At 39.7% G+C, this 18,379-nt stretch overlaps 1 protein-coding gene across 4 annotated transcripts in view; it reads left to right on the top strand.

The window, feature by feature from the left end:
- The window catches only part of pex5la (peroxisomal biogenesis factor 5-like a), a 165,927-nt gene extending 154,639 nt beyond the window's left edge, over positions 1–11,288 (top strand). For 3 of the 4 annotated variants that reach the window (XM_043702244.1, XM_043702241.1, XM_043702243.1), the window contains one exon: positions 7,671–11,287. In XM_043702244.1, coding sequence (XP_043558179.1) covers positions 7,671–7,869 — 199 coding nt within the window. In that variant the 3' untranslated portion in view covers positions 7,870–11,287. Of the gene's footprint in view, positions 1–7,670 lie in introns of all 4 variants that reach the window. The other variant, XM_043702242.1, reaches the window with a different exon arrangement.
- The last annotated feature ends 7,091 nt before the right edge of the window (positions 11,289–18,379 follow it).

Raw genomic sequence — 18,379 nt, 5'->3', positions numbered from 1 at the left:
CCAGTAGCTCACCTCGGACACCATGGGCCCTCACCTTGCTCAGCTGCCTCCCGTGTGGCACCTTATCAAAGGCCTTTTGGAAGTCTAGATAGACCACATCCACTGGGTTTCCCTGGTCTAACCTACTTGTTACCTCTTCAAAAAATTCCAACAGGTTTGTCAGGCATGACTTCCCTTTACTAAATCCATGTTGACTTGTTCTAATCTGTCCCTGCTCTTCCAAGAATTTAGAAACCTCATTCTTAATGATGGATTCTAGAATTTTACCAACAACTGAGGTTAGGCTAATTGGCCTATAATTTTCCTTCTTTTGTCTTGATCCTTTCTTGAACAAGGGGGTTACAACAGCGATCTTCCAATCATCCGGGATTTTCCCTGACTCCAGTGACTTTTGAAAGATCTCAACCAATGCCTCCACTATTTCCTCAGCCACCTGCCTCAGAAATCTAGGATGTAGCCCATCAGGGCCAGTAGATTTATCAATTTTAAGACCTTTTAGGTTTTCTAGCACTTTCTCTTTTGTAATGGCAACCATACTCAACTCAGCCCCCTGACTCTCTTTAATTGTTGGGATATTACTCATGTCTTCCACTGTGAAGACTGATGCAAAGTACTTATTAAGTTCTCCTGCTTTTTCCTTATCTCCCATCACTAGGCTTCCAGCATCAGTTTGAAGTGGCCCAATGTCTACTTTTGCCTGTCGTTTGTTTCTTATGTATTGAAAGAAACTTTTTCTATCATTTCTAATATTTCTGGCTAGCCTACCTTCATATTTGATCCTCTCCTTCCTTATTTCTCTCTTTGTTATCCTCTGTTTGTTTTTGTAGCCTTCCCAATCTTCTGATTTCCCAGTGTTCTTGGCCACTTTATAGGCCAAGATGTTGTGGCCATAACAGAGACGTGGGTTTCATGGGGACAGGAATGCTTGCTAGATGTTCCAGGGTTTAGAACATTTAAAAAGAACAGGGAGGGTGGTGGAGCATTGCTAATCAGAGTGTGTATCACAACTGAGAAATGAAGGAAACTAGAACAAAGGAGCTTCTCGTCAAAAGGAAGAAGGCCAGTTACGTAAGGTGGAGGAAGCAAGGATCTAGCACAGATTTAGAGGATTACAGGTTTACTAGAAAGGATCTCAGAAATGAACTGAGGAGAGCCAGGAGAGGGCACGATAAAGGTTTGGCAGGAAGAATTAGGGAGAACCCAAAGGCATTTTACTCATACGTGACGAATAAAAGAATGATCAGGGAGAAGGTAGAGCTGGCCAGGGGTAGCATAGGAAACTTGTGCGTGGAGTCTGAGCAGATAGGGGAAGCCCTAAATGAGGTTTTTGCTGCAGTTTTCACTAAGGAAAGGGACCTTGTTGAGAATGAGAATTTTGAGGAGCTGGGAAACAGGTTTTAACAGATCAAGATTGATGAAGTTGATGTGCTGGAGATTTTGGCAAACATTAAGATGAATAAGTCCCCAGGGCCAGACCAGATTTATCCTAGGTTGCTCCGGAAGTGAGAAAGGAGGTTGCTAAGCCGCTGGAGAAAATTTTTGCTTCCTCACTCTCTACAGGAGTCATACCAGAGGATTGGAGGGAGGCGAATGTTGTTCCTCTGTTCAAAAAGGGGAATAGGGAAATCCCTGGCAATTACAGATCAGTCAGTCTTACATCTGTGGCTAGCAAGGTTTTAAAAAGAATTCTGAGGAATAGGATTTATGACTATTTGGAAAAGCATAGCATGATTAAAGGCAGTCAGCATGTCTTTGTGAGGGGCAGGTCATGCTTCACAAATCTTATTGAGTTCTTTGAGGAGGTGACGAGACAGATCGACGAAGGTTGAGCAGTGGATGTGGTGTATATGGACTTCAGCAAGGCATTTGATAAGGTTCCCCATGGTAGGCCAATTCATAAAGTCAGGAGGTATGGGATACAGGTAGATTTGGCTGTTTGGTTACAGAATTGGTTAGCTGATAGAAGGCAGAGAGTGGTTGACAGTAGATGGACAATATTCTACCTAGAGGTCAGTGGTGAGTGGTGTCCCGCAGAGCTCTGTTCTTGGGCCTCTGTCTTTGTAGTTTTTATAAATGACTTGGATGAGGAGTTACATGGTGGGTTAGTAAATTTGCCGATGACACAAAGGTTGGAGGTGCCACTGATAGTATCAAGGGCTATTAGAGGCTGCAGCACGAGGATGCAGGGATGGGCTGAGAAATGGCAGATGGAGTTCAACCTGGATAAATGCGAAGTGATGCATTTTGGAAGATCGAACTTGAATGCTGAATATATGATTAAAGACAGGATTCTTGACATTGTGGAGGAACAGTAGGATCTTTGTGTTCAAGTGCATAGATTGCCACCCAAGTGGATAGGGTTGTTAAGAAAGCATATGGTATTTTGGCTTTCATTAACAGGGGAATTGAGTTTAAGAGCCGTGAGGTTTTGCTACAGCTCTACAAGTCCCTATGAGCCCACACTTGAAATATTGTGTCCAGTTCTGGTTGCCCTTTTATAGGAAAGATACAGAGGCTTTGGAGAGGGTGCAAAGAAGGTTTACCAGGAGGCTGCCTGGACTGGAAGGCTTGTCTTACGAAGAGAGGTTGACTAAGCTCGGACATTTCTCTCTGGAGAGAAGGAGGAAGAGAGGTGACCTGATCGAGGTACATAAGGTAATGAGAGGCATGGATAGAGTCAATAGCCAGAGACTTTTCCCCAGGACAGGATTGACTGGCATGAGGGGTCATAGATATTAGGAGGAAGGTGTAGAGGAGACATCAGAGGTAGGTTCTTTACACAGAGAGTTGTGAATGCATGGAATGCCTTGCCAGCGATGGTGGTGGAAGTAGAGTCATTAGGGACATCTAAGCGACTGCTGGACATGCACATGGACAGCAGTGAATCGAAGGGTGCGTAGGTTAGGTTATTTTATTTTATGTTAGGAATAATCCTCGACACAACATCGTTGGCCAAATGGCCTGTTTTGTGCTGTACTTTTCTATGTTCTATGTTCATCACTATTCATCTAAAGTAAGAGGTAGAAATGCAGAATAAATAAAGAACTGCAGATACTGGAGATGAGATGTAAATACATAAAATGGTGCTGCCTGGCCTGCTGCGCTTTTCCAGCGGCACATTTTTCAGCTCTGTTTTCCCTGGAGCATGAGAGGCTGAGGGGTGACCTTATCAAGGTTTATAAAATCATGACGGGCATGGATAGGATAAATAGATAAAATCTTTTCCTTGGGGTGGGGGAGTCCAGAACTAGAGGGCATAGGTTTAGTGTGAGAGGGGAAAGATATGAAAGAGACCTAAGGGGCAACTTGTTCACTCAGAGGGTTGTACATGAATGGAATGAACTGTCGGAGGAAGTGGTGGAGGCTGGTACAATTGCAACATTTAAAATGCAGCTAGATTGGTATATGAATGGGAAGGTTTGAAGGGAGATGGGCCAAGTGCTTGAAAAAGAGACAAGAGTAGGTTAGGATACCTGGTCGGCATGGACAGGTTGGACCAAAGGGTCTGTTTCCATGCTGTACATCTCTACGACTCTATAAAATGCAGGAGAAACTCAGTAGTTCTGGTCACATCTGAGGAGAATTAATGTATCGAGTCCAGTGATCCTTCTTCAGAGGTAGGAATATGATAGGTGAATGAGGACAGGGTAGAAAATTATCTAAAGGGAAGATCTATGATAGGATGATGGGCAGAAAAACTAAATGACAAAACATTTCATGGTGAAAAGCCATAGGGAATGATAAGGGAAAAATAAAGAAAGTTGCCACTCAGGTGGATAGAGCTTGTAAGAAGGCCTATGGTGTATTAGCGTTCATTAGCAGAGGGATTGAATTCAAGAGTCGTGAAGAGTATGTTGCAACTGTACAGGACTTTGGTTAGGCCACATTTGGAGTACTGTGTGCAGTTCTGGTCGCCTCACTTTAGGAAAGATGTGGAGATGTCAGGGGTGGGTTCTTTACCCAGAGAGTGGTGGGGGCATGGAATGTGCTGCCTGTGGGAGTGGTAGAGTCAGAATCATTGGTGACCTTTAAGCGGCAATTGGATAGGTACATGGATGGGTGCTTAAGCTAGGACAAATGTTCGGCACAACATCGTGGGCCGAAGGGCCTGTTCTGTGCTGTATTGTTCTATGTTCTATGTTCTAGTGGAGGTATGAATGAAAGGTTCACAATTGGCTGAACAACATGCAAAAAAAGATAGAAAGGGACAAAGAAAAGCAACAGAGAACAATACTGAGGCAGAGATTATGATTTAAATTGTTGAGCATTGAGTTTAGAAGCCTATAGAGTGCCCAGTAGAATGCTGTGGTGCTATTCTTCCAGGTTGTCTTGAGCTTCACTGGAACACTGTAGCAGGGCAAAGACAGGTCAGTGTGGAATAAAGTGGAGAATTAAAAATGACAGACAAATGGATGCTTGGGATCAAATGTATACAGACTGAGCTGAGTTGTCTCCATCTACATTTGCCTCTTCAGAGTACAGGAAATACTATTAAAAGCAAATGTAATAAACAAAATCAAAAGAAGTACATGTCAATACTTTGACACTTAGGAGGGTTTGGTGTCTTGGACATTGAGAAAGGACGAGGTAAAAGGGCAAAAAGTTGAACAGGATCATAGAAATCCTGCAAAGGGGAAGTAGGCCATTCGGTCTACACTGACCCTCGGAATAGCATTCCACCCAGACTCACCACCTCCCCTCCCCCCATGCTATCCCCTTAATCCTGCATTTCCCATGTCTAATCCATCTAACCTGCACATCTCTGGACACTGTGGCTAATCCATCTAATCTGCATATCTCTGGACACTATGGCCAATCCACTTAATTTGCACATCTAGAGATTGTGGGAGGAAACCCATGCAAACATAGGGAAAATGTGCAAACTCCAAACAGGTAGTCACCTGAGGGTGGAATCAAACCCGGGTCCCTGGTGCTGTGAGGCAGCAGTGCTAACCACTCTTAAGTGCTCCAAGAAAAAAATGGGAAAAGAAGAATTGTTGGGGTTTCAGTTGTGACTGAAAAGTGGACCAGTGAGTTACAGACAAAACAGTATTTTCAGAATGCTGAAAGGGGAGGGAGGACAAAGACAATGAAGTCAAGGAATTGAATTGAAGATTCAGTTGTGAGCTGTGTGAGGGCACGAGAATGCTGGAATTGGAAGGAAAATCAATGAAATTCTGCAAATCAGAACATAATCAGGTAATGACATCAAGACAGTCATCATAGAATATTGTAGAGGTACAATTACTGTTTTTAAAGATTTTGCAGAAGTTTTCAATCACAAGCAAACTCTTCACAAAGTGAGACTCACTTTATGCAAAAAGAGATTACCATTCAGTCTGGCTACGAGTAAAAACATTCTTAACATTCATGCTGTGTTCCTGTGATCTGCTGTCTGAATGTTCAATGACAGCTGAATAATCTATCCAAAGCAAACTTGCTAGGGAAAGCAGAACTTGGGCGAATCAATGTTCAGCATCACTATCTTGATGTCTTTTTATTCAAACTTGCCCTTTCCTGAAATAAGATGCTGGCACAGATAATTTTCAATAATAAAAATGTAATTGTAAAGAGTTTTCAGGTTAAGGTATAAGACCCAATATTCTGATTTGGCACAGTTCATTTTGGTTCACCTAAGAGAATTATTCACTTCAATTATTGAATGTTCTTTAATCCAATTAAGGATGTGAGAATGAAACCTAGAAACATACTATTATGATTCATTGCTAGGATTTTGCACACTCTCCCATGGCAGGATACAAGGTGGGGTGGGGAGAGCCGAAAACCAAGGCTATGCCTTCCTTCCAGCTACCTCAACTATAGTTTTACCAGAGGTGGTGGAGTCAAGGGGCAGCCTGTTCACCCATAGGTCAGGTAAGGCCCTCTGGTAACTAATTAATGGCTGATCAAGTGTCGGCATCAGCCACTGCTTTGATTTTACCAGGCAAGGATGCCAACACCAAATATCCAGTACAGTAGGTGAAACCTGTGGACAAATGGCTGGGCAAGGTGGGAAATATATACCTCCTTTTAGGGGTTCCTCATGCAAATTGGAATCCCCATCTCCATCCTGATCTCCCCCATCCCCACCCCCACACTTCCTCCTCCATCACAGGAAGACTCTCTTGCAGTGCAGCATGATTTCCCTAGCAACAGCCATTGGTGTTGCTGGGATAACTGCTGTTTTATTAAGTGGCACTTCTCCGAGGCTGGAGTTTCTCTCTGAGACAGAAAACTCACTCAATAAATGGTCCAATTGCCATAAAATGCTGGGGACAACTGGCCAAGCTGGGTTATCCCTTTTATTTACACCATGGATAGATGGGGATGGGGGTGCCTAGGTCTGTCACATATTTCTGTGAAAAGTGTTTCTCTTCAAAAATGGTGCCAACCTAAATATTTTGCAAACACAGAATTAAAGTAGAAAGCTTAGCATCTTAACATTATACTTAAACCTGAATTGGCAAATTCTTAACATTTCAAAATTACATTGGAGTAGTAATATCCCTGATGTTTTGCTAGTTTTAACTTTTTGTCTTACCTTTTGGGGAACAAGAGTAGAATCAATTCCATAGTTGTTCTTTTTTATAAGTGTGTATCTCCTTTGCATTCTCATCATTGGCTTAAAACTAGAAAAATGACCAGTCGACTCTACATCTACGATGTTAGTTTATTTTATCAATAAGAATAGTTTGACCATATTATATGACAGATTTATTAATTAATTTGAGCATTTATCAGAATAATTAAGTTGGGAAAATGCTAAACAGGGTCTACTGGATATGCCTTCATTTGCTAGAAAAAGCAACTTTCCATCCCCTTTACCACTGTGAGAGCAAATATTCAAGAACAGCTCAATTGAGAAAAGTGGTAGCACCAAAAATTTTATTTGGAACACACTAGGTTTAATGTAAAGATACTAAATAATAATAATCTGTAAATGTCCCATATATGACAATTTAATGTAGTTTACAATATTAAGTCAAATCATGCTAATTATATTAATATGTGTTTGCCCTCATCAAAATGATAGATGTGCTTGTTGGAGAATGGAACATTTTCCAGTCTTCTATGTAGCATCAGCAATGTCTGTCAGCATGGGAGTCAATGGACTAGTAATCCAAAACCCAAGGCTGATGTTGTGGAGACATGGATTTGAATCCCACCACAGCAGACAGTGCAATTTGAATTCAATAAAAATCTTGAATAGAATACTAGTTTAATAGCGACTGTGTAGTCCCTTTTGAATGTAGTAAAACCCCAGTTGGTTCACTCATCTCCTTTAGAGAAAGAAATCTGCTGTCTTTACTTGGTCTGGCATAAATAAATGCACATCCAGGCCCACAGAAATGGGGTTGACTTCTATCTGCCCAGGAAGGGGAATAAATGCTGGCCGAGCCAGTGACACCCACATTCCATGAAAGAACAACAACAGAACATTTTCTGCTGATATTTTACAGCTGTCATTGCTGACTCCAACATTGTGTGATGCTGTGGACTCATAAAAAGGGGAATTATATGCATAATTTTGTTTAAAAATTCTAACATGAATGTAAATCTAAACAAAAAAAAACAAAATATGTACATACAAAATAGGACTCAGGTTTGATATGGTAATAACCTTCTGAAATAACATAAACAATTTATGTATCCTCTTTGTATTCAAACAGAGAAGCTGTCAGCAACTTCCTTACAGCCTTGAACTTACAGAGGAAGAGTCGAAGCACACAATTCTGCCATCAATTCATTTCAGGCAGTATCTGGACAGCTGTCAGGATAGCGCTTTCTCTGATGGACCAGCCTGAACTCTTTCAAGCAGCACATGTAGGAGACCTTGATACCTTACTGAAAGCCTTTAATATGGACTGATTTACATTCAACATTTAAGGATATATATGGTAGGGATTTCCATGTAAATATAAAGTTTGCTGTCTGTATCAGGATTTTTACAGTTAAGTTTACTTCAGAATTTTCATGGGGAGTACTTGACCATTCCTAAATGGTATCCAATGGTTTTACAGTCATTTTCTTAAAATAGACAAATTGGATTTAATCAAAATTCAATCAAAAATGTGTTGTTCACAGCCAATTATTATTTTAAGATACAGTATACTTTTTAGGTGAGAGTATTTAAAAGATAAATGACAATTATAACAATGTTTCATACATTTGATAAAGTGAGATAATGCTTTTTTTCCTCATTTAGAATGTATAAACAGTGCACGAGTCATTGTGATCATTGAAACTTATCATTGTAACTGTTTTCCCCACTTGCGAGTTGGGAAGTAATGCACTTTAATTAAGATGTTGAATATGATCAGAACATCCCCTCTCAATGAAGGCTAAAATTTGAAGTAGACCTCAATATAGAATGAATTAAAGAATCGATAGATCAAGTGAACATTTCATATCGAATGTACTTATATGGTATAAATTTGAACATTGAAGTCTTACCTGCATCCAATCTACAGAACAACAACTCAGTTCAACCAAGATTTGTTACTTAACTATCTAGACAGTAACTCAACCGAAGCTTTGTTGCAGAAAGTGGAAGTTAGCTGGATAGAAACACATCAGGAATTTGCATGCCGTCCTTGTAACACCATTTAAATCTTATTTGTAACACTTCAATTTTACAATAAGTTCAGGGAAAGAAAACTTGAACATTAATTAGTTTTATTTGATAACAATAATGAAGATTGTTTTCTATTACTCCACACCTTTGACTTTTGTTACATTTCCCCTCTCACCAAACCTGCAGGTGATTGCATTTTTCATCACAGGTGTTGACAAGCCCACCTATATTATATGATAATTCTGAAGTGATGAGACACAACTTCTGCTGGGGTGAAAAAAAAAGATAGAGAGTGTGAGAGCATAGACACACAGTAAAGTTACTGATATTCCTTAAAGCATACTGTTATTTACAAAAAGTACATTCATTAAGCTGTAAGGAATATATTTCTGCATCAACACAGTTCTATTAAATTTCTCTAGGTCTTTCCCTTATTGTAGAATATTTTTACTTCTGTCCAAAAGATTTAAAACTGATGTATAAGTTTGAATTGGTTTTCTCCTATTTGGGTTACTCTTTGGCTACCCAAAAGGATACTGTATGTTAAAAGTCAACTTTTTAAAGATTAAGATAGTAAAATAAATTTTCTATTGAATCCAGACTAGAATACGACTAAATATGAAAGCAGTTAAATTTTATTTCATTTTAATTATTTTGTGATTTAGTTTCGATACTCATCTATAAAATGACTTATTGTTTCAATTTATCTATCATCTTTATAATTTTGCAAAATTTTCAACAAAGCCACTGCAAATTTTTCATATTTTGTACCAGGCTTAAAATGTCACAGGATTTAAACTCAGTTATAACTGAAACCAAAAGAGTACACCAGAAATGCAAAATTGTCTGGATAAAGCAGAATGAGCTGCTAAATCTGCAAGCAAGGATTCAAAACTGAATAAACCCTGAAAATTTAGGTTTTGTTATTCAAAAGAAAGCATGCAAAAGGGAAGTAATTTAATATCAATATGTTATGAAGCACGTTGTATTCCAAAACAATTTCTATGCCAGTAACAAGTTCTTTAGGAATATCGTGCTGTAATAGAATTAAAATGCTGCATTGCACTGAATGAATTTGGCCATTATACGTATGTATTTAAGCTGCACCATTCAGAAAATATATTTCCTATAAATATAGGGAGAGAAAAACACTGTTGTGGTTTTGGATTACCTAACTACATTCCTAGCATGCAAAAATGTTACCATTAGGCTTTGAAAGACAATTCTTCTTTTCTTTGTGTTCCATAATCTTTTATTTTACAGATGTTGTTTTTCCTTAAATATGATGTGGTTTACAACATATTCAATGTAATGTTAGTGCATGAGGTGAGGGATAAATAGCTAATCAACTGTTGAATAGCGTGAAATACATCTTGCAGTTGTACTAAAAATCAATAGGAATTTCATATCTTTAAAATTTACCAGCAGAGATGTTTTAGTAGACTTAATACTATTCAAACTGCATTTTCATTGCTACTAATTGAAAACTTGGCTAAGCTGATAAAACAATTGTTTCTGTTGGAAAACTGTGGAACTCCCAAATGTTTTCAACATGACAATGGACTTCAAGAAATACTGCAAAGTTCACAGCCATTTTAACAAAATAGAGCATACTTCAAATACTTAAACTTATTCTAGAGAACATTTCAACAAGCCCATAGAATTGCCAATGGGATAGAAAGTGACATAAATGTCAGTACATTGTGAATACTTGCACACTTTATCCTCTGCTGCTTTTAACACACATGAAACAACATTAATGCTAAGGTATCCAGTATTCAAGCACTTCTATTATTGCTTTAGCAGCACATTGAAAATCTACTTTCGTCTAGCAACAATTATCTGGTGTTTTGAGTCATCTAGCAAACATAGATTAAAACTTCTTAAAATTTTTGAGAATTGCATCCAAATGTAATAATTTAATCTTATAGAAATTCTTATTGGTAGGTCAACTTTATTTCTGATAATTATAAATTATTAGTGGCTCTGTTTGAAAATGTACATCTGCATGAGTTTGTCAAAAGCACCATGGATGACATTAAATGCATGAATTATAAAGTAATAATGCTCTACAATATAGTTAGCTATGAGAGGGGAAAATATTCTCTCACACATGGTGTAGCAAAAGGATTAACCTATATTTTAGCAAAGCTTTTATGATTTTATTATACCAAAAGCACAAAGGAAATCTTACCCCATTCTTCATTGAAAGTAAATTCTCATTTGCATTAATTCACACCTCTGTTTGCCTATTTATAAGTATGTTTTGATAATATACAGAAACTATTTATGTAAACATTTTTGGTTCTTAAAACCAGGATCATAACCACACAGTATTTTTCTCAATGCCCTTATATTGTTTAATATGAATTTAGTAGCATGATTATGCTAGCAGCAATTGATAACTTTTTTCCGAAACAATTTGTTTCCATTTGGGAACTATTTGTAAGAAATGAACTGTCTAGTTCTGAGGGACTTTGACCCCATTGTACATTGAGTGATAAAATCACTAGGGTGTGAAACTATTTGCAGGTAATACAAATGTACAAATACTTCTTGAGGCTTCATACTGGCATTTGCACAAAATAAGACTGCCAGTGTAGCATGTGAGGATTTCTGATATGTACAGAACATGATAAGTTATTTAAAATAAAGTCAAATATGCACAAGTTACTTGCTGTTCAGATTTTCTCAATTAAAATACTACCTTTGAAAAAAGTAACTGTTTATATCATCGTTCAGAATGCTCATGAATTTCACAAATAGGCACAAACAAATGGGTATGTTCAAGGAAATCCCATCCACCTACTTACTCTTCACCATCACAAAGAAAAACTTCATCAGACTCAAAAGTTAAGAGGTCAAGATCATTGTTCGAATGCTTCAAGTGTCCTGATTAGATCAAGACTCAACTTCACCATTTAATGAAGTCTCATCCCTTTAGGAGAGGCAGACTATCCTGAGCCCAAATTCAAAGAAATTAAAACACAATGGCAATATTTTAGAGATACAACACAAACTTCACACACAATAGCTGCAATGTATGTGTATCTATCCAATGTTGACTAATGCAGTTCAAGGCAGCAGCTCACAACCACTTTCTCAAAGGAAATAAGATAAATATTAGCAACTTCCATGCATCAAGAATGAATATAAAAGAAAAAACAGTAGAAATGGATTGGATCCATCATTATGGTAGAAGATTAATAGATTACCAAAAACTTGGTCATAATCAAGCTTTTCAGAACATTTCTCTCAGCATAGAGAGAGATAGAGACAAGAAGGACGTGCTTTGGAGGAACTTCTGATGAACAAACCAGTGAAATTTGCACAAGTAGGGGGTAGTGCAAAATACCAAACTCAAGAATATTATTACGTCACACGCATGCATGTAATATTTCTGAGTTATCTAAATGTAACACAATTGGGTACATGAATTCCACTTACTTGAAGTTCTCTGGTGGGTTTAGTGAGCACATAAGACTCCATGTATCATTTCAGCAATTTGAAAGCTCTTTCTAATCTTATTATGATCTAAGCAGAGTTCCCTCCAATCTTGTTCCTGGCTGCACAGGCCTCTGAGATCCGTGTGTGACTGTGGCTTCCAGCTTGTGGATGCCGGTCGGCATGCACAGAAGCTTGGAGAGAAGAGAGGGAACGTTGTATCTAACCTTCTGGAAGTTAGAGATGTTGCTTTTAGCTGTTTTGAATCTGCAGAAGGGTTAATGTCCTGGATTGCTTTCCTGGTTTTCCATCTCAATGTCATCATCTGGCTACGTTCTTGCATGTTCATTCTGCACAGTTTGCATAGTGTACACTTCCCTTTGCGGAATTCTGTTCCTCCTCAGTGGTGCTCCATTAGGTGCCATGGTTTCATAAGATTTCGACTCTCTGTGAACTTTGGAAAGTTCTGCATGTCATCACGTACTCACTATGTGGTATGTGGCATGTGGCACTGATCTTTTGACCTATGTGTCGGTGACATGGTGCCTCAACTGCATGTCGGTCATACACCATTTTCATCCTCCCTTGTTTGTTGATATAAATTTTGAAGAATTTGGATAGTCAGTAGCTTGGCAACATTATTTTTTACTTGCATACTTCTATACGTTATAATCTGCTGTTGGTGACCTCACAGCCAGAGGTGTACCTCTGAGGTGTTATGACAAAAATTTTGTTTTATTGTTCTACTCTTCAGGATGAATACTTTAATGGTTTGACCCATTCACATGGCAAGACCTGACATAAAATTGTATAAAAACGTCACATGGTTCAACATCACATTTGGCAGATGTATTCCTGAAAGGTGTGCCTGTGCACTGCAGCCCACTGTCAGAAATTATTACTTCAGGTGCACCTAGCAAACTGAATACAGGACTCCAAGTTTGATCATGGCAGACATATGAAGTAGTTTTTACATGTCTGACAATAGGAAGTTCAGAGAAAATTTATCAGTGACTAAGATGAAGTCCTCTCCATTCATAGTAAATAGATCAGTGGCAATATTTGTTTGATTTAGATTTATTGTAGTCACATGTACCTAAGTACATTGAAAAGCTTTGTTTTGCAAGCTGTATAGGCAGACCATAGCAAGCAAAGACGTACAGATCATAGGGTGCTTAGATACTTGGTGTCTATGTACATAGATCCCTGAAAGTTGCCACCCAGGTTGATAGTGCTATTAATAAGGCATACGGTGTGTTAGGTTTTATTGGTAGAGGGACTGAGTTCCAGAGTCATGATGTCATGCTGCAATTGAACAAAATGCTAGCACGGCCTCACTTGGAATATTGTGTACAGGTCGCCCCATTACAGGAAGGATGTGGAAGCATTGGAAAAGTTGCAGAGGAGATTTACCAGGATGTTTCCAGGTCTACAGGGAAGGTCTTATGAGGATGGGCTGACGGACTTTGGTCTGTTGTCATTGGAGAGAAGGCAGCTAAAATGGGATTTAATAGAGAAACACAAGATGATCAGTAGATTAGATAGAGTCGACAGTGAGAGTTTTTTTCCAAGGATGATGATGTCAGCTTGTACGAGGGGGCATAGCTGCAAATTGAGGGGCGATAGCTTTAAAACAGATGTCAGAGGCAGGTTCTTTACTCAGAGAGTGGTAAAGGCGTGGAATGTCAATGTAGTTAACTCCGCCACATTAGGGGCATTTAGGTAAGCATATAGATGATGATGGGATAGTGTAGGGGGAATGGGCTTAGATTAGTTCACAGGTTGGTGCAACATCGAAGACTGAAGGGCCTGTTCTGCTCTGTACTGTTCTATATATGCGTGAGGCATGCAAACTTATGGCTGCACAAGGAGTGCACAAAGCAAGGTCAACATTAGGAAGATCAGCATTATTTGAAGTTAGAGAGGTCCATTCAACAGTCTAATAACAGCAGGGAAGAAGTTCTTGAACCTGTTGGTACGTATGTTCAAGCTTCTGTATCTTCTGCCTGATGGAAGAGATTGAAGAGTGAGTTACTGGGGTGGGAGGGGTCTTTGATGTTGGCAGCCTTTCTGCAGCAACGAGAAATGTAAATGGAGTCCATGAATAGGAGATTAGCTTCTGTCTGAGCTGTGTGCACAACTTTTACAGTCCTGGGCAGAGCAATTGCTGTCCCAGGCCATCATGCACCCGGACAGTATGCTTCATGTGGTGCATCTGTAGAAGTTAGTGAGGATCCTTATTGACGTGTTGAATTTCCTAAGCTGCCTGAGGAAGAAGAGGTGTTGTGCCTTCTTGACTGTCGCATCTACATGGGAGGTCAAGGACAGATTGTTGGTTATTGTCAAGATCAGAGTGGTGCTGGAAAAGCAGAGCAGGTCAGGCAGCATCTGAAGAGCAAGAAAATTGATGTTTCGGACAAAAGCCTGATTGAAGGGCTTTTGCCCAAAACAACAATTTTTCTGCTCCTCGGATGCTGCCTGACCTGCTGTGCTTTTCCAGCACCACTCTAATCTTGACTCTAATCTCCAGTATCTGCAGTACTCACTTCTGCTCAGATTGTTAGTTATTGTCACTCCCAGGAACTTGATGATCTCGACCCTCTGCACTTCAGCTCCATTGATGTAGGTGGAACATGTCCTCCTTTCTTCCTGAAGTCAATGATCAGTTCTTTTGTTTTGCCAACAGTGAGAGAGAAATTGTTATCAGCGCGCCACATCACCAATCTCTCCATCTCCTTCCTGTATTTTGACTCATCGTTGTTTAATATCTGGCATACCACAGTGGTGTTGTCAGCAAACTTGTAGATGGCATTCATACAGAATTTGGCTACACAGTCATGGGTGTACAGGGAGTACAGTAGGGGGTTGAGAATGCATCCTTATGGAGTGCTGGTGTTGAGGATTATCATGGAGAAGGTACCGTTGTCTAATCTTCAACAGTTACAGTCTGTGGGTTACGAAGCTCAGAATCCAATTGCAGAGGGCAGAGCCAAAACCTAGGTCGCAGAGTTTTGAAATCAGTCTGATAGGGATTATGATGTTGAAGGTGGAGCTGTAGTCGATAACCAGGAGCCAGACGTAGGTGTCCTTGTTATCCTGATGTTCCGGGGAAGGTGCAGGGCTATGGAAATGACGTCTTCTGTGGACCTATTTTATCAGTATACAAATTGAAGGGAATTGAGGCAGGCTGGGAGGCGAGAGTTGATGTGGGCCATGACCAGCCTCTTGAAGCACTTCATGATTATGGAGGTCAGAGCCACTGGGTGGTAGTTGAGGCATGTTTCATGTGTTTCCTTTTGTGGGACTGAGAATGTTGAAAGGTACAAAGGTTCACCACATTACTCTTACAGGTAGCTCATGCCTCACACATCCTCACTAACATTTCAATGTCACCATTAATCTCTGGCCTGTAGACACTATCGCGTGCTGGTCACCCAGTCTGCTCCATGCCCTATTAACATGGTGTACTTGCAACAGTACAGACTGGTGGAAAGCTTCAGATACAAGTACTTATTTTCCTTTGAAAGTAATGTCTCTCTGAGCTTATCTCTGTAAGGCCCATAATTCACAGAGTGCCTGATGCCTCTTTTATTTTAGCAAGCTACCCTTCAATGATAATTTTCCAGTATCTTTAGCAATGAATTGTGAAATGTTTCTGATTGAAGCTAGTCATGTGTATGCTGTCCACAATGCAACAGAAAATCTCCCACCTCAATGGTCATGCTAGCAATTGTAGATGCATTCTTGTTCAAGTTTGGCAGCTTGCTCAGTGTATCTGAGATGATCATTTTAGTATCAGATTTGTAGTAGTCAGCAAAGTCACATCCCTGCACTTTTTCCAGAAGTCATTGTAGTCTACATCATGCATTTGTCAACCGTTTGTGGAAAATCATTTCCAATGGTTTCTGATTGGTTTCCACAGTGAACTGCTTACCATACAGGTAAGTATGGAATCTTGAGATTAGTAATGCCAGCGCAAGAAATTGTGTTAGATGATTAGATTCAAATACAATTGGTTTTCCATTTTGCATTGTGTACAGTTCTAGCCCTTTCCACATAGCCAGAATCCTGAAAGTTGATGCTTTTTTTGGCTATGGTACTGCAGAGTGCTGTTTGCTGCTGACATGTTTTGTTTGAGAGACTCAGCTGTATGTTGATGGTCCTTCTGCCATATGCACGACACATCTTTCTTTAGCTCTCTCAATGATGATGCTTTGTTGAAAAGTTCATTGTGTATGGTGCCAAGAAATTGAAGAATACAAGGTGTCTCTGATTCTCTGCTTTGAGTCATGAGGGAGACTTTTATTTTACATCTTTGATTTTGCATAAATCAGGAGCCATTCAGCAACCTACAGATATGCCAGCATATTTTCTGTAATTCTGATGCTATGCTATTTAAACTGATCTGGACCAACAGATAAATCAAAAGGTAATCTGGGAAACAATATTTTCCCAAGGTTGGCTTGAATGTAGTGATTACCTGAGATTCTCTGGGAATGTGTACAAACCAATATCCACATGTGAAGAATTTTGCTCTGGTGAGTTTGGGATATAATTCATCTAGTTTTGGAGTCTTATGGGCATCTCTTTCAAGGGCAGTTTAGAGATTTGGGATGAAGACACACCAATTGTATCATCCTTGAACTATGAAGATCTTTGTGGTGTGTTTCATGGAATATATGATTCCATTGTATTCGGTGTCATTCAGCTCATACTTTCTTGCATGTGAATGCTGCAATTTCTGAGAGGCAAAAGTGAGGACTGCAGATGCTGGAAATCAGAGTCTAGATTAGAGCGGTGCTGGAAAAGCACAGCAGACCAGGCAGCATCAGAGGAGCGGGAAAATCGATGTTTCAGGCAAAAGCCCTTCATCAGGAATGAAAGGGGCTGATTGATAGAATTGTATCACCTGAGGTGCAATATGTTATCAGCTTTGGAACTTCCCATGGCATCAAAATGTCTGGGTACAATTGTTGTAAATCTTGGACTTAGACCATTCGAATCTGAAATAATCTTTACATATAGGGGGATTTGAATCAGCTGGCTACCTGCACAAACCTGATCAACTTGGAGATACTGTTCACAAAAAAAATCTTATTTTATTGTTTTATTTTGTTTGCTGCTGATCCCCTTGACCTTCAAGTTTTAAGGCTGGTTTGTTCTTTGTCTTTTTTATAAAGCAAACAAACCCTGGTTGTGCAATATATCAGTGTTCTTGTGTTATGCAAATAAAACTGAGGTACATTCTGGTGCATTCATTTAGAGCTAAACTAAGATATAAAATACAGAACAATCACCTCACACAGCTGAGTCCAGCACTACAGAGAGCCTGTGGTCATGTGACAATATTTGGGGACTTGGCTCAACTGCATGTTCAGCTTTTAGAGTCATAGAATCATAGAAATGTACAGCACGGAAACAAGCCCTTCGGTCCAACCCATCCATGCCGATCAGATATCCCCCCCCAATCTAGTCCCACATGTCAGCACCCGGCCCATATCCCTCCAAACCCTTCCTATACATAGACCCTTCCAAATGCCTCTTAAATTTTGCAATTGTACCAGCATCCACCACTTCCTCTGGCAGCTCATTCCATACACGTACCACCCTCTGCATGAAAGAGTTGCCCCTTAGGTCTCTTTTATATCTTTCCCTTCTCACCCTAAACCTATTCCCTCTAGTTCTGGACTCCCCAACCCCAGGGAAAAGACTTTGCCCATTTACCTTATCCATGCCCCTCATAATTTTGTAAACCTCTACAAGGTCACCCCTCAGCCTCTGATGCTCCAGGGAAAAGAGCCCCAGCCTGTTCAGCCTCTCCGTATGGCTCAAATCCTCCAACCCTGGCAACATCTTTGTAAATCTTTTCTGAACCCTTTCAAGTTTCACAACATCTATGCAATAGGAAGAACACCAGAACTGCACACAATATTCCAACAGTGGCCGAACCAATGTCCTGTACAGCCGCAACATATCCTCCCAAAGCCTGTACTCAATACTCTGACCAATAAAAGAAAGCATACCAAACACCTTCTTCACTATCCTAGCTACTTGTTATTCCACTTTCAAGGAGCTATGAACCTGTACTCCAAGGTCTCTTTGTTCAGCAACACTCCCTAGGACCTTACCATTAAGTGTATAAGTCCTGCTAAGATTTGCTTTCCCAAAATGCAGCACCTCGCATTTATATGAATTAAACTCCATCTGCCACTTCTCAGCCCATTGGCCCATCTGGTCAAGATCCTGTTGTAATCTGAGGCAACCTTCTTCGCTGTTCACTACACCTTCAATTTTGGTGTCATCTGCAAATTTACTAACTGCACCTCTTTTGCTCGCATCCAAATCATTTATGTAAATGAC

The sequence above is a fragment of the Chiloscyllium plagiosum genome, chromosome 13 (assembly GCF_004010195.1).
Source record: "Chiloscyllium plagiosum isolate BGI_BamShark_2017 chromosome 13, ASM401019v2, whole genome shotgun sequence".
In the NCBI taxonomy this organism is placed as follows: domain Eukaryota; kingdom Metazoa; phylum Chordata; class Chondrichthyes; order Orectolobiformes; family Hemiscylliidae; genus Chiloscyllium; species Chiloscyllium plagiosum.
Note: the sequence above shows the minus strand (reverse complement) of the source record. Positions and strands in the feature narration are given on the sequence as shown.